Consider the following 24,375-nt stretch of genomic DNA (forward strand, 5'->3'; position numbering starts at 1 on the left):
ATATATATATATATACACACATATATATACACATATATCCACACACACACATATACATATATACATATACATACATATGTGCATTATATTATTTTATTTAATTACTATTTTTACTTATTTAATTAAGCACAAAGTATCTTATATTTCATAATTACTTTTGAGTTCATATCAAATTACGTAGCAATCCTAAACTACATTTCCCATAAGCCCCCACAATTCACCGCCTCTCACCGCATCATCCACCGGACACTCAAAACAAACAAAGTCAACCACCGGCACAAACAGACGGACTAAAACACCAGCAACAGTGATCTCCGCCAGGAAAACAGTCTCTCAAAGTGATTCAGTATCCTTACCGGCTGCCTCTCACACTTTGTAGATGTTCTTTTCGCACATAGTTTTACTGCAGATTGCAGTCCTGGTTTGAATGAAAGTCCTGATAGCTTAGCGCTCTGCTATATTTTCAGGACCCTTTTCCCTGTGGCACTGAGGAGTGTTGCTTTTATAAACTCCGGGCGTAATTTGATTAATTACTTCCCTCCCTCTGCTTTACTCACTGAGCACTCAGTTTTGCTACTGGACTTATTAATTTACAAATTACTTTCTGATTTATTTCTTTTCTATTTTTCTATTTATATTATTTTCTTAATTTCTATTTATTAATTTCTATTTATTAATATTTATAAATCTTAATTTTCCGAAACTTCAGTTTGACTTGACAGACACCCTTGCCTCGCTTTGCCACCAGCCCAGCCCCGAGACCATGCTACCAGACAGACAGGTCAGATCACAACATACCAAGTACAACTGGTCCAGTAGCCCAGCTGGCTGCGCAGACAACAGTGGTCTCTGCCCCCCCATCCCAAGCTAGCATGTACAGGCCCACAGACGTGCACGGTCCAACAGCAACCCGGCCGCCTCAAAGTCTCCCACGGCCCATCTTCCAGGAGGCACAAACTGTACAGCGCCCCACCCCGTCCCTGCTTCACTACTCCCCCATGAACTGTCCAGCTACCTCCCCTAATCCAACTCAGGTTGTTCAACCTAGCTCCCAGGTCTACACCAGCTATGCACATTCCACTCCTGCGCCTCAGGCCCCCATGCCAAGTTTTCAACCACCACATGCAATGAACATTATGAATAATCCCCCTGCTGTGCAGACCCCCCAAGGTTTAGAGTATGGACCAACCTCCCAGCTGCCTATGTCACCAGCTGTTGTTCACTACTCACAGGACCTGGACCGTGGTGAAGCGGCCCCTGTGCTCCCATCTGCCACCGGTGCATGGGGCCCCAACACACCGGTGCCCAGCCCCCTGAATGCAACTTATGCAGTCTTCAATCACACAGCGCCTCCCCACGCCCCTGCTCCAGTACACCTCTGGATGACTGCTTCAGACCCACAAGTTAGTATGTATCCAAATGCTCTACCACCACCTGCATCACTACCTCCATACTCCACCCCACAAATGCACCCATATCAGTCCGAGCCACCATTAAAGACTCCTGGCAGAGCCATAGCCAACCCAAACCCTCCCCTGGCTGCCTATGGTGGGTTCATGCAGACTCATCAGGTGAAGAATGTCCAAGTCTTCACTGGTAATGCAGATAGCAAGATGCTCGTGGAGGACTGGATCCGTGATGTGCAGTATCTCTTAGAGGCAATAGAGCTCCCCATGCACCTCCGCTTTTCCACTGTTGTGCGACACCTGAGTGGTGAGGCAAGAAAGTTGGTTCTGAACCTACCTCCCCATGACCAAACCCCTGAGAAGGCTTTCGAGGAACTGAGGGCAGAGTACAGTGATGCACAGGGCTCCCTAGATCCACTAGCCGACTTCTATGAACGCAGCCAGAGGCCAGGAGAGTCTCCGTGCTCTTATGCTATAGCATTGGAGGCAACATTGCGAGCTGTGGAAAGCCAAAGAGGGGGCAGGCCTTTCCCTGACCGTGATAAACTCACCCGGCAGTTCTTACGGGGACTTAATGATGAGGAGGTGTATGCAAGGATTTCACCAATGAGGCCCAGGTTTTTGAGCTTCCGAGAACTGCAAGCTGAGCTCAAAAATCTAGCAAAGGAAACAAAGAAGTTCCAGTCACAACACAAGGCAAAGAAAACATATGCCCAGGTGCATGTCACATCCGAGTGTGGTACAAATGTAAAGACAGAAAGGACAAAACATACCTCTGAGTTGTCAGAGCTGACAGAGATGGTCAAGAAATTAGCGCTTAGCCAAGAGGAACAGATAGCCAAGTTGTCTCTCCTTGAATTGAGAATGGCTGCTCCACCTCCTGTTCCCCCGCCTAGATTTTGGCCATCTCCTGGAACTACAACCCAGAGCTCAAGCGTTACATGCCACCGGTGTGGAAAGCAAGGACATATGGCTCGGGTCTGCAGAGCGATGTTCCCTGAGTCCAGGCCGGCTTGGGCTGGCCCACCGCAGCCTATGACCCCTGCAGAGGGGAACACATCCCACTCAGCTCAGCATTTAAACGACTAGAGTCCATGGTTACCGGGGCAACCATGGGCAAGCAGCAAGACCCCCCACTGCAGATGAGCACGACGCGTGATGGAGGAGAGGACACCCCCTTGGTGGGTCCCAGAAAAGAGGGGGAGGTGGAAGTCAATGGAGAAAAGTGCAGGGCTCTCATCGACTCTGGCTCTCAGATAACCAGCATTACCCACGGCTACTGGTGCAACCACCCTGTCCTTCAAAAACAAAAACTACGGTCCTCTAAAATACCAATAGAGGGTGCAGCAGGTCAGAGTGTATCCTACTATGGTGTCCTGAGCATTAACTTGAAAGTGCTGGGGAAAGAGTTCAAGACTGTGCCGGCTTTTGTTGTCCCTGATTCTGAGTATCGCTCCTCTGTCCCTCTGCTCGTGGGAACTAATGTCATTCGTGCCTCCAAGAGCCACCTCCAGGCAGCTTATGGTCAGCAATTTCTTCATCAAGTGAAAGAAAACCATCCAGAGTGGTACACCGCTCTACTTGAAATTGGGAGCACAGAACAAAGTGAGATGGATGATATGGTGGGTCCTGCTGTATACACTGGCCGGAAAATACGCATTCCTGCAGGAAAAGAGATGGATCTAAGGTGTAAGATCAAAGAAGGCCCACAAAGAAAGACCTATACAACGCTGATAGAAGGCCACCCCTCCCTGCAGCTTCCACAAGACCTCTTGGTGGCAAAAGTTCTGGCTGATGTAAAGCGGGGCTGTGCCCCTGTCAGAGTGATGAACCTGTCCCAGCACACTATTATAATCAAGCCACACACTCACCTGGCCAATGCTTTCCTTGTTGAAAATGTTGTGGAGTTTCCAGACAAAACGCAGGGAGGACAGCATAATGATGGGAGTGAAGAGACATGTTTCAGTCTGGATCAAGTGGTGGCAGGCGGGGTGGACTTAAGTGAAGCAGCAGTGGAGAATGAGCACCAACGCTCTCTCCTCCAAGAGCTTGTGGGAAGGAACACAAGTGTGTTCTCCCAGTATCCCATGGACCATGGCCACACAAAAACAGTGACACATGACATTCCACTGGTGGACTCTAAGCCCTTTCGGCTGCCATATCGCAGGATTCCTCCATCACAGTGGCAGGACGTGAGGAAGCTGTTGACGGAGATGGAGACAGCTGGAGTCATCAGGCCTAGTAAGAGCCCGTATGCTTCACCAGTAGTGATCGTAACAAAGAAGGACGGTTCACTAAGGTTATGCATCGACTACAGAAAGCTGAACTCCTGCAGCACAAGAGACGCATTCCCCCTGCCCAGAATAGAGGAGGCCCTTGAAGCTCTGGGGCAAGCAAAATACTTCTCCACACTGGACCTCACGTCTGGTTACTGGCAGGTGGAAGTGGCAGAGCACGACAAGCACAAGACCGCGTTCAGCACTCCCATGGGGCTGTTCGAGGCCAACAGAATGCCCTTCGGTCTGCAAAACGCTCCATCCACCTTTCAGAGACTCATGACCTGCTGCTTTGGGGATATGAATTTCACCCATCTCCTGATTTATCTGGACGATCTCATCATTTTCTCCAAAACTTTTGATGAGCATGTGGAGAGGTTGCAGCAGTGTTTGATCGGCTTAAGGAGCATGGCCTGAAGTTAAAGCCCTCCAAGTGCCAGCTCGTGAGAAAAGAGGTGCACTATCTGGGCCATATAGTGTCCGCAGAGGGGATCAGGACAGACCCTGAGAAGATCAGCAGAGTAAAAGATTGGGCGAGGCCTACAAATCGGAAGGAAGTGCTGCGGTTCTTGGGATTCGCTGGATATTACAGGCGGTACGTTAGAGACTACTCCGCCTTAGCTGCTCCCTTGTACCGCCTCACCTCTGGTGACCCCAGAAAGAAAAAGAAAGGGGGAAGGAAAAACCCGGGTCCCGACCCACCCTTTTTGTGGACTAATGAGAGTGAACAGGCCTTTCAGTCCCTCAAAGAAATGCTGACGACTGCTCCAGTGCTGGGCTATCCAGATTACAGCCTGCCTTTTGTGCTCCAGACTGATGCCTCGGGAGAGGGGCTTGGCGCCGTCTTGGTTCAAGTCCAGGCTGGAGAAGAGAGGGTCATAGCCTACGCCAGCAGAGGATTGAGCCCAGCTGAGACGAGGTATCCTGCACACAAACTCGAGTTCCTCGCTCTCAAGTGGGCAGTGACGGATAAGTTCTATGACCATCTCTATGGGCGTAAATTCTCAGTGCTGACGGACAATAACCCCCTTAAATATGTGATGTCCTCAGCAAAGCTGGATGCCACAGGCCAGCGGTGGGTGTCTCGGCTGTCTACATTTGACTTTGACATCCAGTATCGAAGGGGAAAGAGTAATGCAAATGCCGATGCCCTCTCACGTATGTCCAACCAGGAGGTCACCCAGGTCCTGCAAACCTGCCCTCAGCGTGTGAGGGCCAGTGAAAAGGGGCATGAGGACAAACAGCCCACCCCAGAACAGGAAAGCTTCCCAGGCGTGAACAGTGCGGCCTCCGAGGAACCTGAACCACAAGAACCTCGATTGCTCAGGTCAAGTGAGCCCTACAGAGATGTCGGGACGGAGTCCCTGCCTGCCATGACAAAACAAGAGCTCCGGGCAGGGCAGAAGGAGGATCCTGTCATCGGCCCTGTCTTGCACTTTAAAAGCCTGAACCAAAAACCAAGCCGTGGTGAGAGGATCAGTAGTGGCGAGCAAGTACGGCTTCTCTTAAAGGAGTGGAGGAGGTTAGTGATAAGGGATGGTGTCATGTACCGCCGCATCCAAGATGGCCAAAGGGGAGTAGTGGAGCAGTTAGTATTGCCAGTGAAGCTGCATACATCAGTCAAGACTGCTCTCCATGATGACTCAGGGCACCTAGGATTGGAGAGAACACTGCAGATGATAAGGGAGAGATTTTATTGGCCGAGGATGTTCCAGGAAATCAAAGCTTGGTGCGAGCAGTGTGAGAGGTGCTGCCTCAGAAAGACCCCAACTGCAGGCCTCAGGGCTCCTCTGGTCAGTATTCACAGCAGTGCCCCCATGGAGCTCGTGTGTGTTGACTTTTTGACCCTGGAGAAATCAAAGGGTGGCATAGAAAATGTTCTCATTGTTACAGACCACTTCTCCCGCTACGCCCAAGCCTACCCCACTAAAGACCAAAAGGCCTGCACAGTGGCTAAGGTACTGTGGAAAAACTTTTTCTGTCGCTTTGGCTTTCCAGCGAAATTGCATGCAGACCAAGGGCGCAATTTCGAAAGTGCTATTGTGAAGGAGCTGTATAAGTGCACTGGCATCACTAAGACCCACACAACCCCCTACCACCCTCAGGGCAACGGGACAACCGAAAGGTTCAACCGGACCCTCATGAACATGCTGGGGACATTAGAGCCTCATTTGAAGCCACGCTGGCATGAATACATGGATGCAATGACGCATGCCTACAACTGCACACGACATGACTCAACTGGATACACCCCATACTACCTTATGTTTGGTAGACATCCCAGGCTCCCAGTCGACCTGATCTTTGGGCTTCCTACCACCAGTGAGTCATGTGAGTACAGCGAGTATGTCCAAACTCTGCACGACTGCCTGTCGCAGGCCTATGCCCAGGCCAATCAGACCTCTCAACATGCTAAGGGGCAACAGAAAAAATACTACGACCAAAAAGCAAAAAGTCAAGTCTTCAGCCCAGGGGACAGAGTCCTGATCAAAGTATGTCATGTGGAGGGGAGGCAGAAACTGGGAGACAGATGGGAGTCGCGCCCATACATTGTGGTGAAGAAGCAACCCAGCATACCTGTGTACGTGGTACAATCAGAGGATGGCGGAAGAGAAAAAGTGGTCCACCGCAACCTCCTTACACAGTGTATGTTTCTACCAGTGGAACAGGCCGATGAAGCGATCAGAGAGGAGAGTGAGTCAGATACAGCAGAGGACGGGGAAATGGACGACACAGAGGAGATTGTGGAGATAGTCCTACCTGAGACAACAACTGGACAGGATGAACACACAAGAATGGATGAAGTGGATGTAGAAACAGGACAAATGAGTGAAGGAGGGGAGGAAAATGTCAGTGGTGCCAACTCACCTCACAGGCCCAGTTCTCCAAGGAGAAACCCGTCGAGAAGTCGACGTCCCCCAAAGAGACTATCCTATGAGTCACAAGTTGTGACATCGGAAGAGGACCAGCAGAAGATAGAAAGGGGGTGGAAGTTGTGGCAAAAGGCCAAAGCAAGACGAGCAGCAGGACATATGTAACACGACAAAGCTAGTACATCCACCTTGATAAAACACACACAAACACACATAGTCGCTATGCAACACAGTCATTCATTCATCATATTTGTTATTCTGTTCAAGTTTTCTTTGTTTGGTGGGTGTTCTTTGTTTTATTTTGTTTGGTCTGATGGCTGGGACGCCATCAATTAAAGAGGGGGTACATGTAAGGCAGTAGCCTAGATCAGCCACCAGGCGTCGCTGGTGCGCTGTGATTCCCATCCAGAATTGCGCAATAGACATGGTTGTCCCTTACAGGACACCGTAGTCAAAAGTTACGTGGGGACGCCATCTTTTTTTCCTGTTTACTTTTCTTTATTACTTCGTAAGGTAAGCATGGCGGCCCACATCGTAGTACAATATATTAATTAAAAACACCCTTCCTGTTCATCTTTTTCTACTAAATTTATAATTAAGATGTTGCCTTTCACTTATTATTATTATAGATATGTTTTATATGTAAATAGTGGCCGTAATGTTGGCATTTTACCGTGCAGAGCAGAGCAGCCGCTCTAATACAGGCGGGAGAATTAGCCTGTTCACTTATTGTTTGCTAGCTGTCTTGTTGTTGTTTCATTTAAATTATTTTCATGTGAGATTTTACGTTAAAATCTGCCTTATATCATTTTATGTGTTGTAATTTACTTCCATGTTAGTGTTTAGTGTTTATTTTTGTACTAGAATATATGTTTTCATGGAGTTTAGACTTTTCTTTATTACTTCGTAAGGTTGTGGACGAACAAGTGAGATGAGCAGCAGATGTTGTGGACAAATAAAGTCTTCCCGGTCTCAACCACAATCAAAAAGACTGTGCCGGTGTTTCCCTTAATCTGCACCACACCCCATAACACAACTATAAAACACAACGCAGAGTCCCAGGGTGTGCAGAGAGGCTCCAGCACGTGGGTTACATAACCAAAGAGATGAGATAGTTGCACTTGTTTCATATCTAAACCTATTTGGAGAAACACTGAAAATGAGGAAGATTACATTATTAGAATCTACCAAAAGTCACACTGATAAGATCATTTGGCTCTCGCTCAAAGTGATTATGAAACAATAATATAACAGAAGAGACGTTAAGATCGATTCCAATGTTTTCTCCCGGCCTCCCTCCTTTCATTCAGTCACACACTAGCTCAACCATTCAGTGTTGTTTATGCTCAATGGCTCCTGCTTTCACATACTCATTCATTTCTTCACCAGCTCTTCTTTTCCCTTTTCCTCAGAAGCCCTGCCAGGAGTGATGCATTGAGGCAACGCTCTCCTCTTCTCATTTCAGGCATGGGTGAGTTATTGAGGGCCACGCTTGACCTCCGCTTGATTTCCCTGCAGCGGAGTAGCTGTGGACAGTGCCTGCTGCAATCTTTACGGGACAGAGACGCAGGTACCTTTTTGTTCCAAAGTGGCTTCTCTTCCAGGAGTTTGAGATGGAAGTCTTTCTGATGACACCCACGGCAAAATGAGGCAGGAAAATGTGTTTCATCTAATGGATCTGGAAATGATGCATTTGCAACAGACGACTCTTGAGAATGAATGAAAACTTTAAGTGTCTGCTTTGCATTTCCAAGTTTTATGTTCCATCTGGGAGGATATGCAGATCAGCGGAGAGTCTTAAAAGTGTTTATTGCTGGCGGAGTGTGTTATAAATCTATAGTATTCCTGTTGAGGTATGCTCCATTCGCTATCTTATTTCCTCCGGAGGAGCGCTAAATGTTGCCTCTCCAGCAAACACAGCACTTCCAGTACCACTCCGTTTGTGGTCGTTTAGGTAGTTTTGCTTTATGGACATTATTAACACAGTAATAAGCAAAGGTAACAATAAAAAAAATTATTTAAGATTGTGGTTTGTAACTGTTGCTTGCTTGCCGCTCAGATGAGATTTACAAGCATGCAGCCTGTTTTTACATTTTGTTTTTCAGCAATAAAAACAACTGTATCTTCAAGGTTTTTCTAGCTTTAAAGTTTTCCTAAATTATAAAAAAAATATATTGTGGATATGTTCTTCTCAGCCTTTGTAAGAACCAGTACCTGTTCAGGCTTTTAGTACCCGTGGTGTTTTTAGAACAGAAAGGGAATCAGTGCCTTCCTACTTTTAGGGTAATCTTCGAATTTAGCAAGGTACCATCTGTAGAGAGAGAAAGAAGGAAATGTTCTTCTGTTAATACAAGTATTTGTTTCAAAGTGTGCAATACACTCCATGAAAAATCTGCTTACTGTGTGTGTGTGTGTGTGTGTGTTTGTGTGTGTGTTATTATTCTTACTTGTGGTGGGCCACAGCCCTGCTGGAGAGGATCACTATGGTGAAGACGGCAAAAGCTGAACTGTGAACAGAGTGGCCGGCCAGAGCGAAGCCTGCCCACTCTGTTATCTCTCCTAAGAAGTTGGCTCCAGACACATATTCAAACATTCCTCCTGTGGGTGGAAGACACACAGGAATCAGGACAGGTATGCTGATCCTTTCACTCGTTCCACTGAAGCATGAACAACCCAAATATTTTACTCTGGAGAAAACACATAAAATCTGATGGATTTTTAATTTACTACAATTCAATACTGACATTTTCAATGATCCATCAATGTAATTTATAGTCTGCATGCTGCTAAAAACTCAAAGGGCATCCACACAAGTAGCTCCACATAGATGGCAGAGCTCTCACTCTATATTTCTTTTTTAATATGTGTATAGTTTTGAGAGCATAGCAGGTATGTAAACAAAGAAGAAGAAAAAAAAAAAACGGACACAGCACCTCCTGGGTAATAACAATGACCACAGTCATTAAAACCCCTGCTGCTGTTGCATCTTTATAGCATCCCACTGTGCGCCCAGTAGCGCAGGAGTCGCCTACGAAACAAAGTCAAGCATGATCTTGTTTCTCCCTGTGAATTCTATTTTATTTGTTTACCCCCCGAGCCTCCTGGGACTTTTTAACGTTATCGAGCCACCAGGCTTGAGCCTGTGCATTAAACTGAGGTGGGAGGGGAGACGACGACAACACAAGCTGACAAACTTTCCTTAATTTTGCGATCATTATTTACTTTTATTGTACTTTACTTTGCTATTATTGTCTAATGAAAAATTAGGACAAAATTGGACTTCAAGGATTTTCCTTGAATGGTGACAACGTGCAATAATCACATCAAATAAATGACAGCGATAGCCCATAAAAACAAATTAGCTTCCCACAAACAATGAAAGATGCTTTTCCATTATAAGTTTACTGCATGATCAGAAAGAATGATCATAGACTTACATCGATTACAAGGTGAAACGTCACCTAAGTAAAAAAGCTGTTTAACTTTTCACTGGACTAATAGAGTCTGTGTAACATTTTAAACACTGTTTGACATTGACCGAACAATCACGGATGCTCTTTAAACATTCGTCCCAGACTTCATCTTTTAGCTCTACATTCAGCTGAGCACTCGCTCTCTTGACTGCAGGCCATGTGTAGTGCTGCTCCTCTCTATATATGTGAAATATCATTCTTGGCTGAGGGGGATTCCAGACGTGCCTGGAAGTTCATATGGAGCAACACGGCTCACAGCTTCCTCCCGCCTCGCCTTCTCCGCTTTATTTTCCTTGAGGGTCCGGTATGGATTGTTTCAACAGGTTCACAGCAAGTTCAGGCTCAAGGTGCTATTGTTTTGACTATGTTCTTTGGTCAGGGGAGCCACTCTCTTTGTGAACCTGTTATGAGTACTGATTCATTTAGCAAAAGGAAACAATCCAACTTACTGGTTGAATTTGCCAAATTATGTGATCTAAAAGAGCAGCGATGTAGATTTTATGTTGCTTTTCTCCAATACATACGGCCATCAAGGCTATTTGTCTAAAGGAATTTGGGGCCAAAGTCTTGTTTACCCACCCCTCCCCTCCCCTGTACTTGTCACTTCTCATTGGATGTGCATCCATTTTCACATAGTAAAGGTCATACGCTCTTAAAAAATATCCACCATTAAAACATGCTCTCATCTGTTTTGTCAGTGAATTGTTTTCATTGTTTTCATTGTTAATTGACTTTTTTTAAGAATTTTTTAGAAACGCTTGTTTTCTTGATACAAGTAGAGAGATGTGCCCTAATATCATTCCTTGTTTTAAGGTGAATAGGGTTAAATGTTCCCTAATTGATAACTTACATTAAGGAAATTCTTTTTTTGTATTACAAGTTTTCTGAAATTGTTTAAATATGCAAATGAGACATTATCTTATAAAATATGTGCTAATTTGCATACATTTCCAGAAGAGAAATCTGAACATTGGATAAAGCCAGGTTCAAAATTCTTGTTTCATTTTGTTTACGTATTAGATTCCAAGGTTTTTTACAGAGGGGATTTTGGATATCTCTATCACTCCATGAGTCAGAAAATAATAAAAAAGCAATTTTTCGCCATGTTTTTTATGAATAAAATGTTCTATAAATCAGGCTATGAATGATATATGAACAAACCCTTCCGTAGAAACTTTCAGAATATAGATAGGAATGAAATTGGAAAGTTGTGGTGTATGTATGTGCTACTGAAGTGGAGATTTCTGGCTTAGAGTCTGAGAAAAACCTAATTTTGAGAACGGCCTTTAAAGATATGGATTGTAAAATTCACTGCAGGTGAATAGAGTAAAAACATTTAAGTAATAGATATCACCATGGAACTTCCCCAGTTGATTACTAACATTAAGACAATTATTTTTGTATTACAAGTTTTCTGAAATTTTGTGTCTAAATATGCAAATGCGGCATTATAAAATGACTTTTTTTGGGGAGTTTAGGAGAAATCTACAGACACAAATAGACAAAGTGTAGTAAAATAAACACCTATATGTGTATTTTGGATGTTTTCTTTTTACTAGTATGAAAGAAGTCATGTTATCTTTACGCTTCCTGCTCTTCCTCCTGTGCAGACGCTTCGCTGAGTTGCTCTTCGCTTTGCTTTCTTTTTATCATTGCTATGCTTATCTTTCGCTACTAAATTTTTGGAAAACGGGTCCTGGATACTTACAAATCACTGGGAGTTTAATTTATGAAAGAAACTGAAGGCTACCACTATTTTAAAAACTGTTTTACTTTGTGAGCGTGGCCTATCAGCAGCACAAGCCTGTACTATAGTGAACGGGAGCGAGGTGCTTGGCTAAAGCTAATCAGCAGCAAGATGCCTCCCTTCTCCACGGATGACTACTACAAACTTCTACAGAAGATAGCAGTGCTGGAAACAAAGATTATCCGGCTCGAAGTGAATGCAGAGGTGAATGGATTATGTGGGAATGAAACCACTCTACCACTGATTCAAAACAGTGAACTGGAACAGGCTAATAGAAAGCTAATTAGCACCAACAAGACCACCAAGAATCAAGAGGGCAATAAATCGACTAGTAGTCCTCCCTGGAACGCTCTTGGTGCAAAGCCAAAGTGTAAATCATGTCCCTGGGAAATGGGAGGAAAACTTACAGACAGAACCCAGCACCCTCAGATATATGATGCGACCGGCTGGCCTGCATTAGCATCCGAGCATAGTGCCTCATCAACCCCTGTACAAAGTAAGGTCCAACCGTGGACAACTGTGAAAGGAAGGATGAGTAACAAACCTCCCCAACAAAGAAGTTTGCAACTGGAGAACAGATTTGCTCCACTGTTGCAGGACCCTGGATCTCGATCTGATGCCCTGGATAATCTCAACTCTTCACACAGCAGGGTAAGAACCAAAAGCAACTCTGAAGGTAAAAGGCTACAGGGAAAGCTAACAACTGGGCCTCAAACTCAAACTCTGATTGTGGGTGATGCTGCTGTTAAAGATGTGAAAAGCATGTGGAGTAAAGACATCAAAGTACTCTGTTTTCCCAAAGATATGGTCTCTGATCTGGCAGAAAGAATCCTGGATATTGTGACTGCACACCCAAATGTGAAAAATGTGGTTTTGCACATTGGGTCGAATGATGTTGTGAAACAACAGTCTGAAGTGCTGAAACGGGACTTTACTGGTCTGCTAAACATGGTCAGCTCTGTGAATGCTCAGGTGTTTATCAGTGGACCCCTGCCGCCAATCAGAAGAGGAGTCGAGAGATTCAGCAGATTGCTGGGACTGAACACATGGCTTTCAACAGCATGTAAATCCCACTCAGTGCATTTTATTGACAATTTTAACTTTTTTTGGGACCGCAGACATCTCTTCAAGGCAGATGGACTCTGCCTAAACAAGTCAGGAGTAAAATTGTTCAACTCCAACCTATTCTACTTCCTGCATCATTCATCTGTTCCCTCTGCCAAGGACGCGAGACAAGAGGAATCACCACTGGACGAAGACACAACACAATGTGCCAGGGGACCTCAAGGAGAATCATTTCACCCCCCACCACAAGCCAGCCCTGGGATACAGCAGAGACAAGAGGAGGCGTCCTCATCCTCACTTATCACCCTTTCTCCCTCCTCCCCCCTCTTGGAGTTCACTGACCACATGAAGGAGCTGGTCAATGCTGGAACTAAACTTACTCCCCGCCCTACACCCATTTTCTCTCCCAAAGTTTTTTAATCAATGATTTTATTATTGAGCACAAGCTTGATTTTATGTTTTTAACTGAAACTTGGTTAGACCAAAATAACAGTGCAGCTGTTCTTATCGAGTCAACTCCTCCCAACTTTAGTTTTATGAGCGAAGCTAGAATGCATAAGAAAGGAGGTGGAGTTGCCATACTGTTTAATGATTCTCTCCAATGCAAACAGATATCTTATGGACATTTTGCTTCTTTTGAATATGTCGCTCTTGTTGGATTTATTATGTGCAAAAGTGCTTACAATGACCTGCAATAACCTGATTGTTGGATTTGTTGTGCATGAAGTGTTTGCGAGGACAGGGAGGCACGCGGGAACTGCATGCTCTGTTCTTTTTGCAAGGTCAAGGAGAGAAAGGAGTCAGAAGGAGAAACAAAGAAGAAGATATGCAGCAAAAACATCACGTGCCATAAGCTCATGACTATTGATATTGTGTAAACCATAAAAACGCTGGATCAGGGATAGCTCGGGGTTCAGACTTCGCGAACTGACCCATGCACTGTATGTTGTCAGGGACACGTAGGTTGGATCCAGATATCTGTAAACTCTTTTATTTTACTTATGCAACATTGATTGTTCGGAATAAATTGTATTATTATGCTTTAACCCGTCTGTTTGGAAAATCTCTTTGTCACACAAGATTAACCAGCACGTAACTGGGCCTTGACCTCTTGGAGGTAGAAGGCCAGTTCCTTCAATTGGTGACCCCGACGTGATCTTCGGCATTGAGAAGCGTGTCCAAAGGACGGACAGACCGGCGAGAGAGAGAAAGGGCCCTGAAATCTTAAGGTAAGCAGAACCTGTTGTATCGAACTCTGCAAATTGGCTTACTCTAAATTATCTCTCTTGTTGTGCTGAATCTCCTTTGTAGTGATAAATGTTGCAGAAGTAAAGACTTTCTATTGAAAACTGAAAGGAGGAAAGCTGCCCTTTTAGTAGCGTGTAAAACTAAAAGGAGGAAAGCTGCCCTTTTAGTAGAAACTGGAAGGAGGAAAGCTGCCCTTTTAGTAGAAACTGGAAGGAGGAAAGCTGCCCTTTTAGTGGCGTGTAAAAATAGCTTGGAACGCCTGTATGAGTGTACATTAATAACTAGTATTCAGAGGAAAATTAAAACTTACTGTTGATACTGGGCCAACATCGCTGGAACATCAAAGTGTCCAGTAGAAGCTTATGTTGGTAGGATCACAGCGAGGGGCATAGCGACCCATTTACTCTGAATCTAGTTACTGTCATAAACTGAATAAACCTGTGTGAAATAGTACTGGACAGAATGGACGGAGAATTTGACAAAGACTGTGAGGAACGGGGTGGCTGTGGGCCTCCCCGTTTATCATTTGGACAGCAATGGGCTAAAGTCAGGACCAATGTAATCTGTACATTTGATCCCAAGACTAGAAATAAAGAGACTCAAGACCTAGATGAGTGGTATAACATGACAGTGAAGGAAGGGCATTTTCCAGCCACGGGAAGTGAAGCCAAATTCATGCCAGTGATGAGAGCATTAATACAGGTGGTTCATAGAAAGCTGCTGCAAGCAGGACAAGACAAAGAAAAGGGACATATGTTTGTAAGGAGGAAATTGAGGAAGAAAGAAGACGAGTTGGCAAGTAAATTGGTAAAATATAATGTGATACAGATGGCTGCACTATCAGCCTTAGGCAGCCAGACGAAAGCCACCCACGCAAAAACCGCTGAAGCAAAACCACTAGTGAAACCCTCACCCAGTCCTAGTGCACCCCCACCACCAAACCCACATACTAGCCAGCCGCCGCATTACATGTCAGAGAGAATAGGGGCCCACTTCATGTCAAACTCATTTTGACAGGTGTGACTAATCAGGAATGTGTGGAATTTCCGGAACGAATTGGCTTCCGGTATCCCCCCTCATACCGGAAACCACGCCCACCCCCCTTTTTTCCCACGCTACGTCATGGTAGGCGTATTTCCCCCCCGCCTCCGTGGGAATTTTTTTAAATCCGCCGGAGGCGGGGTAAAAAAAAATGAGAGGAGGAGTGTGCACTTTTTTTTTGAGAAACCAATGAGAGGGGAGGGTGGGGTTTTTTAAGATAGAATAAAAGTGGATTTTTCATTCTTTCCTTCTACCTTGTACTCAGCATGGATCCTCAAGCGTTGATTACGATTGAAATGGAGAACTGTAACCCTTTGGAAGAAGAAGAGGCTTCGTCTTCCTCTAACAGAAAACCTTCTGATGGCTGGTCCTCAGCATTGCTCAGTCAGACGCCTGTAACAGTTTATCAAGATGTTACTGAGGTACCAGGAGCTCCAAAGAGATGTATGATGTATCTGTGCCGTACTCAGATGCCTCCTCCTTCAGGATCTCTGCATGAAGAATGGTCTCTATATCCCTGGATGTCTGGATCCTGGGGTTATGTGTTCAAGTATGAGTTGGGTGAGCTGTGGATGTACCAGCTGGGTGAGGGGGAAATTCTGGGTCCTTCAACCATCGTGACGGTGTTGAGCATCGAGGATTGGGCTGTGATGAAACTGATGATAAAGATGGCTGTTGCTATGACTAAGAGCCCTGTGAAAGAAGAGAACAATGAGGCCTCATCTGAAGAAGAGAGCGAGGATGTTGATGTGACTACGTCAGATTCAGGCTGTTGTTTGGAGGAGGAGGAGGAGGAGGAGGAGGAGGAGGATGAGAATAAGGAGAATAAGGAGAATGAGGAGAAAAAGGAGAAAAAGGAGAAAAAGGAAAACGGAAAGAGAGTGCGTAGTCCTATTCGTCCTCCTCTTGGGGAGAAACGTCAGAGATTGGATATTCGGTCTGATGACCTGGAGTTGGCTAAGATGAAAATCATTTTGGGAACAATATGGCCATCCAAAAGCACAGGCTCAGGCAAATGGATGACTCAAGCCAGTCTGCGTTCACACAGTTCACAGGCATTCCCGGAACAGGAGAAATCCGTCAGCATGTTTGTGATGGAGAGATTTAATCCTGACTGCGGATTATTCCGCAACGTTCTAGTGATACCCGCTAAGGAATGGCTCCACAGGATGTTGGAGATAAGGGAGAGGATTCCTACCCTTTTCCAGAGTTGTCGCAACTGGAGAGAGGTGATGGTGGCAAGAAAAACTCTAAAATTTTGAGTTTCGCTGGAAAAAAACCAAAAAAAAAAAACCACGTCTCCTTGTACCTCCCACTTCTAAACCACAATTCCCACGCCTCCTTAACCACGCCTCTTTGTACCTCCCACTTCTAAACCACACCCCCCTTCTGGTATTATAAAGAACGCTGTCATTCCCGTTGCACTTTTTGGATATGCCCTGCACACGATCAAACGGGTCCCTCCGTCCTCGTAAGCTCTTCTCTTCTTCTTCTTCCGACTTCATCTACCTCGGCTCCATGGATTTAACAGAAGTTTGTCAGCAAAGTATGGACGTTATCTCGGAGGACGAGCAGACGGTGCCCGAGGTACAGAGCCAGGCCTTGGAGGACGAGCAACCGTCGTCCCAGGTAGCGGATAAGGACGTGGAGGACGAGCAAACATTACCCGAGACACCTCCTTGTTCGGAGGAGGAGGATGAGAATAAGGAGAATAATGTGGACGGGGTTGACGGATGGATGGCTGGATGGGTCGTGGACAGCATCAAATCTGCTGTTTATCATCTGCTCAGCCTGACTATCCGCAAGTACCGCATCGATGAATGCTATGGATGTCAGGTCAATCATCCTAGCCAGAGAAATCATGGCTGCCTGGAGGTGTTGGAGGAAGACTTTCTCCAGGATCACTATGAACATTTGATGAAACGACTCAACACCCCTCGCTTCATTCCCTCCATTCAACGTCTGCTGATGAGCCGCAACGTCAACATGGATGATCTCAGAGTCCGGATGGTGGCAGAGACTCTCCTGCATGAGTTGAAAACGGCCAAGTGCATGTCGGAAGCTCTCTTTGTTGTGTGTGAGAATCTGACCGGAGAGGATACTGAGAAAATGAAACAGCTGCAGACCACCGGTGACAGCTATAACGACCATTGATAAGCTGAAATGATCTGACCCACCGGTGACAGCTATAACGACCATTGATAAGCTGAAATGATCTGACCCACCGGTGACAGCTATAACGACCATTGATAAGCTGAAATGATCTGACCATACCTTGTTACCAAATGTTTTCTTTTTAGTAATCATATATCCAAAGTTTTGTAGTTTGTATTCATATATCCAAAGTTTTGTAGTTTGTATTCATATATCCAGAGTTTTGTAGTTTGTATTCATATATCCAAAGTTTTGTATTCATATATCCAAAGTTTTTTTTTTACCTTGTTACCAAATGTTTTCTTTTTTTTTGATAATCATATATCCTGTTTTTTCTTGAGTTTTGTATTCTCGAGTTTGTATTGAGATTGTAACCTGTTGAGTAAAAAAAAAAAAAAAAAAAGAGAAATAAAATTTTTTTAAATTAAAAAAAAAATGTTTTTCTTCCTTTTTTAAAAAAATGTTTTTCTTCCTTTTTTAAAAAAAAAAAAGTTTATAAAAGCCAGCTCACACAGAGATTTGTCACAGTTTTTTAGAAGACAGGATGGCAGAGAGACGGGTGATGAAAAAAGTGTATTACAACCCCCTTCATCCGGCAAGCTTTGGAGGAGTTGAACGACTCCGTCAGGGTGTAGAAGATGAAATGGGTGAAAAAGTCAGTGTTTATGATGTTAAAGATTTTTTATCAGAGCAAGACGCTTATACTCTGCACAAACCAGCCCGAGTACATTTCAAGAGAAACAGAGTGTTTGTGACCAAACCGTTGAAACAATTTCAAGCCGACCTGTGCGATATGCAAGCCTTGGCCAAACATAATGACGGATTCAATTATTTATTGACCGTTATAGACGTATTTTCGAAAAAAGCCTATGCGCGCGTCTTGAAGAAGAAGACGGCGTCTGAAGTGGCAAAGGCTTTCGAGTCGGTGTTACTGGAGAGTCAAATACCTGAAAAGCTACAAACAGATGCGGGTAAAGAATTTTTCAACAAGAGGTTTCAGGCTCTGATGCAGAAATATGGTATGGTGCATTTTAAGACGGCTAGTGACTTAAAGGCCTCGGTGGTGGAGAGATTTAATCGTACGTTAAAAGCGAGAATGTGGAGATATTTTACGGCTCACAACACCAAACGTTACCTCGAGGTCCTACCCGACCTGTTGATTAGCTACAACAACAGTTACCATAAGAGTATAAAAATGACTCCTATGGAGGTAACCTCTACGAATGCTGTTCAAGTGTTTCATCACCTGTACGGTACAATCTCCTCACGTCCAAAAATAAAAATGAATTTTAAAAAAGGGGATCTGGTCAGAATATCAAAGTTGAGAGGAGTGTTTGATAAAAAATATGAACAGAGTTTTACGGACAAAGTGTTTACAGTGACGGGTAGCATTCCACGCACACCCCCCGTATACAAACTACAAGATTATGACGGCGAGCCTATTGAGGGTTCGTTTTATGAAGCCGAGCTGCAAAAAGTAAAAATGACCGGCGACAAAATGTTTCATGTGGAGAAAATCTTAAAACGACGCGTCGTCAAAGGTGAAAAACAGGTTTTAGTCAGGTGGAAAAACTGGCCAGAGAAGTTCAACAGCTGGGTTAAAGCCTCGGAGGTGGTGGGTATATAAAAAACCTCGTACCAAGCTCCTCGGATCATTCAGAGAAAAAAAATACAGAATCATGGACCATACCAACGTCGATGGGTTTTACGTGACTCTACCTTCCAACGCTAGTAAGGAATTATTTAAAAGTAATACCAGTAGTTGTTTCACCGTGGATTTGGCTAAACCCATTGAACTGAGTGGCGAATGGGTGGTGGGTCTGTGTGAATTCATCTACCCTCGCACCTGGTATAATTTATTCTCGGCAGCGTCCTATTTTGAACTGAACCGAACGATTGAAGAACCTCAACCCTTGGTGATTGTAAAATTCGGTCGAGGAGGACATTACAACCGTCATAAAGATCTCCTGGACCAGGTGACCTCGGCCGTCAAAAAGTACGACCCCTCCTTTGAAGCTTCTTTCAACAACGTGACCAAATGCCTCGATATCAAAGGCGAAGGTCAATATAAAATCCGCGCCTATCCTCCTTTGGCTTATATGTTAGGAATAAAAGTCAACGAGTGGTGGACTCTGTCAACGCGTTCTACCCCTTACCCTTGCGATTTAAACGCTGGAATATATAATCTGTTTCTATACACTGATATTGTTCAGTATCAAACGGTCGGCGACAGCTACTCACCGCTGCTGTGTGTAGTGAACGTGAAAGGTGATTACGGAGACGTGGTGAGTCTCAGATATAATACGGTACATTACCTACCCGTATCGAAAAATTACATCAAATCCATCCATATTGAAATTAAAACAGACCGCAACAAGTACGTGGATTTTGTTTATGGGAAAACGATAATCAAGCTGCACTTCAGACCCGTGCAGCGTTCTCTACCGCTTCATTAAGAAGGATGGCCACGTTACGTCTCCGGGAGGATCCTCATCGTTTTGTCAGCTATTATGAAAGTCAAGTGGGAGGGACTCTACCCGGTTTTTACGGAGCACCGGTGATGTACGGTAGAGGTATAGGATCAATCTTCTCAAAATTGTTTCGTTTCGTAGCTCCTCTACTGAAGAGGGGTTTTGCCGTAGCCAAACCTCATCTTAAAACGGCCGCCACCAACATAGCCTCTGAGGCGGTCCAGAGAGTGGTGGGAAAACTGACGCAGCAGAAGAATCAAGAGGGTTCCGGAGGTATTATGGTCTTATCACGTAGAAAGAGGAAACGCCCACCAGGCAGCCGAGTTTCCTCTAAAAAACGCTCCAAACGTAAAAAGAGCAAATCATTCGGGAGTGACGGCGTGAAGAGAAGCAAGTCTGCGCAGAGCTCCGATATATTTTAATTTTTTTTTAAACGTCTAGTCAAACATTTAAAAAAATGGCTCTTTTACATCAGAAATCACCCGAGTGCACTCTGGCAGAACTGGATCTATTTTCAGCTCCTATGACACAATTATCCATAGAGGATAAAAAATATCAAGAATGTCAACCCCTCTCAGCGCTGAACGACAACTCTCCCATTGAATTCTTCATCCCCGGAGACGGTGAAAAGTATCTTGATCTGAATGACACCATGCTACATCTCCGGGTGAAAATTACGGAGAAGGACGGAACCAACATCCCCGTCGATACGGGCGTAGGGCTCATCAATTATCCTCTCAATACGATTTTCAGCCAATGTGACGTTATTCTGGGGGATAGATTGATTTCACAATCCAGCTCCACACATCCTTACAGAGCCATGATCGAGACTCTGCTCAACTATTCGGAAGATACGTTAAAGAGTCAATTCAGCGCCGGTCTGTTTTACAAAGACACCGCGGGTTCTATGAACTCTGTCGTCATCAATAACGGTCCTAACAAAGGGCTCGTCCAAAGAGGCGCCTTCACGGCCGAGTCCAAAGAAGTCGACCTGCTGGGCCCGCTTCACACTGACATATTTTTCTGCGAGAGACTTTTGCTGAACTCTGTAGATTTGAGAATTAAACTGATACGCAACAACGATGCCTTCTATCTGATGGGAACACGCGACTCAGAGTTTGCTCTGAAGATAACAGGCGCCTCCCTGTTTATCAAAAAAGTCACCGTTTCCCCGGCCGTCAGATTGGGTCATGAGGCGGCCCTGATGAGAGGAAATGCCCTCTACCCCCTCTCACGCGTGACTGTGAAAACCTACTCCATCCCTGAGAATTCCAGGATCTGTAACCAGGAGAATCTCTTTCTGGGCGCTATGCCTAAATATGTAGTTCTGGCTATGGTACACCATGACGCCTTCACAGGCAGGAGGGACCTGTCCCCCTTTCATTTCAGACACAACGACGTGGAGTACCTGGCGCTCTGTCAGGACGGACGACAGGTTCCCTCTAAAGCCTTTCAACCCCAGTTTGATCGAGGGAATTCGGTCAGAGAGTTTTACCACATGTTTACCGCCACGGGGAGACACCTCAAAGATTTACCTCTGAGTATCGATCGTAGGGAATTTAACGAGGGGTATTCTCTGTTTGCTTTCAATCTGGAACCGACCGACGACACCGCTGCCCTGTCCCCTGTTTCCAACGGAAATTTGAGGCTGGAGATGAGATTCAGGGTCCCTCTGCCTCAGACAACCACACTTATCGTATACGCCTGTTACGATTCCATTCTGGAGATCAATGCTAAAAGACAGGTGTTGGTGGATTATTATTAAAAAAAATTTAAAAAAAATATATATATTTTTTTTAAAAAATGGATAATCGCCGGCTGGACCATCTTTTACATCGTCTGTTGGGAGATGTATTCTGCGGGGTGTGGGCTTCTGATCAGCTAGCCTTACTGACGCATGAATTTCAAGCACCAGCCTACTTCATCGTCAACACTCACCCATCACATCTACCTGGAGAACATTGGTTATCTCTGACTCTGGAACAGGATGGCTCTGCCACCTTTTTTGACTCTTATGGATTCCCGCCTGATTTTCCACACTACCCCTCCAGCATCTTGGAGTTTCTGGAAAACCACTCAGAGAAAATACTGTATCATGACCGTCAGCTTCAACACCCTCTGTCGATCGTTTGCGGGCAGCATTGTGTTTTTTATCTCTGCCATAAGGCCTGCGGATTATCTTATAAAGAAATATTGTCTCTGTATCACCACGATGTCTTAGAAAATGATCGTATAGTATCTAATTTTGTGACTAAATATCAACGCTGTCTCACTCCACATCAACGTGGTCAGAATTTTCATCACAGGGCCTGCTCTTTACACATGTTTAGAGATGCTTGTAAAACGCTTGTAAAACGCATGTAAAAAAAAATCAACAATAAACATTTATTGAAATGTATTTATTTCATTTTTTCTTGTGTGTGAGAAAACATACAAAAATCAAAAAGTCATCCAGCTCGGGGATAGGATGATTCTCCTTTTTATCCTCTTTGATCGTATGAGGGGTGTTTTTTTCTTCAAACTCCTCTTCCTCTTCATCCGTTTTGAGATGCCTGTACTGCTCGCGCGCAAAACGGTTAGTCAACATAGATAAGGGGATGTTTACTTCAGCCAAGGTATTTAAGAAACTTAACCAGCCTTTCGGAGAAGATGAGTTTTTTTTATGAGTCAGTGAAAGGTTTTTGAATAAATCCATGATATGAGAACCTTTGACCATGTTCCCCTGATAAACAAATTCACCCTTGGAAGTCCAGTCCACGTCGCCTTCTGATAATTTCTGCATAATGTACCGAGCGTTTTTACGAGAGCGCGGGGGTAGGTTTTTTATGACCTCGCTCGCTGCCTCTAGTCGGTCTTTCCCTGTCTGAGCAGATGCAGACGCAGTCCTCTCAGATGCCTGGACAGATGTAGGTTCAGGCTGCAGGGCCTCAGGCTGCAGGGGCTCAGACTGCAGGTGGAGAGTAACCCTACGTTCATCATTCTGACCTTGTCTCATGAGAGTGAGATATCTGTGCAGCAAAGCTTCATACCTCTTCACCTTTTCATAGGAACTCAACCCTCTCTCGTCGAGTATAGCTCTCATTTTTTCATCCAAATCATTTTCAGCCGTCTGCCTGATGGAGGAGGAGGAGGGGGAGGAGGAGGAGGAGGTTTGGGTTAGCCTGTTCATCTCATGGGGTGTCAGGAGAAACATTTTGTTCACCTTGGCCATCTTTTACATCTATTTTTTCTGAGTCAAGTTTCCAAAAAGACCCCCTAGGAGAGGTATGGCTGCGGACAGCAGAGGAAAAATAAATCCCCCCGTCTGTTTCTTCAAAACTCGATGTTTACGTTTTAAACTGGTTTTCTTATCAGCCAGCAGTCTGATGATCTTTTTTTGACTTTTCAGTTTTTTGTATTGAGAAGTAGATAGAGGAATGTTCCCCGTTAAAAGATTTAAAGCTATCTCACACAGCGTCTGGAGAAAGTCGGGGGAGCCGTGGGCGATGATATCTTTACGTTTCTGAGGCGTGGCGTGGTACAGAGCCTTTAGTAAGACGGCGTTCCTTTTTATATGCTTTGACATGATGACCTACTTGGCTTTAGGCAGGTAGATGACGGGCCACTGGTCGGGAAGTAAACCACTCCTCACTCTGTAGCGTTCTGGACAGGAAGGTGTGAGGTCCAGGATTAAATACCCGTAGGGATCTCTGGTGGCATCTTCAAAACTTTCCAAGAAAAATGTTTTTTGCGAGGGGAAAATTTGACGACCTAGAATATTCATCTGTAATTTGTCTCTGGGGTTTTTAAACAACACCATATAATTGCAGTTTAAACTGATAGTGCGGCTGTATTTACCCTGATGAAATACATTCTGAGTCAACATCATGACAGACATATTTTTGTGATGTCGGTACTGTGTGAAAATTTTAACCACCTCAGCATGATCAGAGGCTTGAAAAATAACATCGTCCAGGATGATCAGAGTATCTTCAAAATCCTCAAAAGAATCAGGCAGCCCTTCAATAAATTTTATCTTTTTATTCATTTTCTGCAGTTCACTGTACATGGGTTGAAAAGAAGTATAAATCCACACAATATTCTCAGGTACAGTATTCATCACATGTTCACAGTTTTCCAGTACAGATTTTACAAAATAGGTTTTCCCGCATCCGCTGGGTCCCACCATCAGACATGAAAAAGGCACTTTTAGTCTAGGGTCAAATTCAACCTCCTCCATCATGGCAAGGTGTGACATTTTTTTTTTCCCCCCCTTTTCATAAAAAAAAAAAAAAAATACAAATCTAATAACCAAAAGGCAGAGTCGTACCGTCAGGGAAGAGACGTCTTTTGTCGTAGACCACTCGAAACTTTTTCTGGAATGCCGAGTTTTTCAGCAGAAACCCCTTTTTATCCCTTCTAATGCCCTGCTGAGGGGCCTCAAGCACCGTCTCCTTCATACCATCAAGGTAGCCTTCCACCAACCCTCTCACGCTGTCAAAGTTGATCTTTTCACAACACTCACGAGTTTGGGTTATACCTTTCATTTTCACTACTACTTTTTTCAGTGTTCTGGTTTGATAGGCATAACTCTTGGGACCTGCTGCTACAAATTCCTGAATAGTGTCACCCCCCAACTCGT

At 44.6% G+C, this 24,375-nt stretch overlaps 1 protein-coding gene across 1 annotated transcript in view; it reads right to left on the reverse strand.

Annotated features, from left to right (window-relative positions):
• Window positions 1-8,494: 8,494 nt before the first annotated feature.
• The window catches only part of srd5a1 (steroid-5-alpha-reductase, alpha polypeptide 1 (3-oxo-5 alpha-steroid delta 4-dehydrogenase alpha 1)), a 35,915-nt gene continuing 20,034 nt past the window's right edge, over window positions 8,495-24,375 (reverse strand). Inside the window, exons 4-5 of the mRNA XM_037796071.1 lie at window positions 9,003-9,153; window positions 8,495-8,866 (exon numbers count right to left, since the gene is read on the reverse strand). Coding sequence (XP_037651999.1) covers window positions 8,800-8,866; window positions 9,003-9,153 — 218 coding nt within the window. The 3' untranslated portion in view covers window positions 8,495-8,799. The remainder of the gene's footprint in view (window positions 8,867-9,002; window positions 9,154-24,375) is intronic.

The sequence above is a fragment of the Sebastes umbrosus genome, chromosome 15 (genome assembly GCF_015220745.1).
Source record: "Sebastes umbrosus isolate fSebUmb1 chromosome 15, fSebUmb1.pri, whole genome shotgun sequence".
Lineage (NCBI taxonomy): Eukaryota > Metazoa > Chordata > Actinopteri > Perciformes > Sebastidae > Sebastes > Sebastes umbrosus.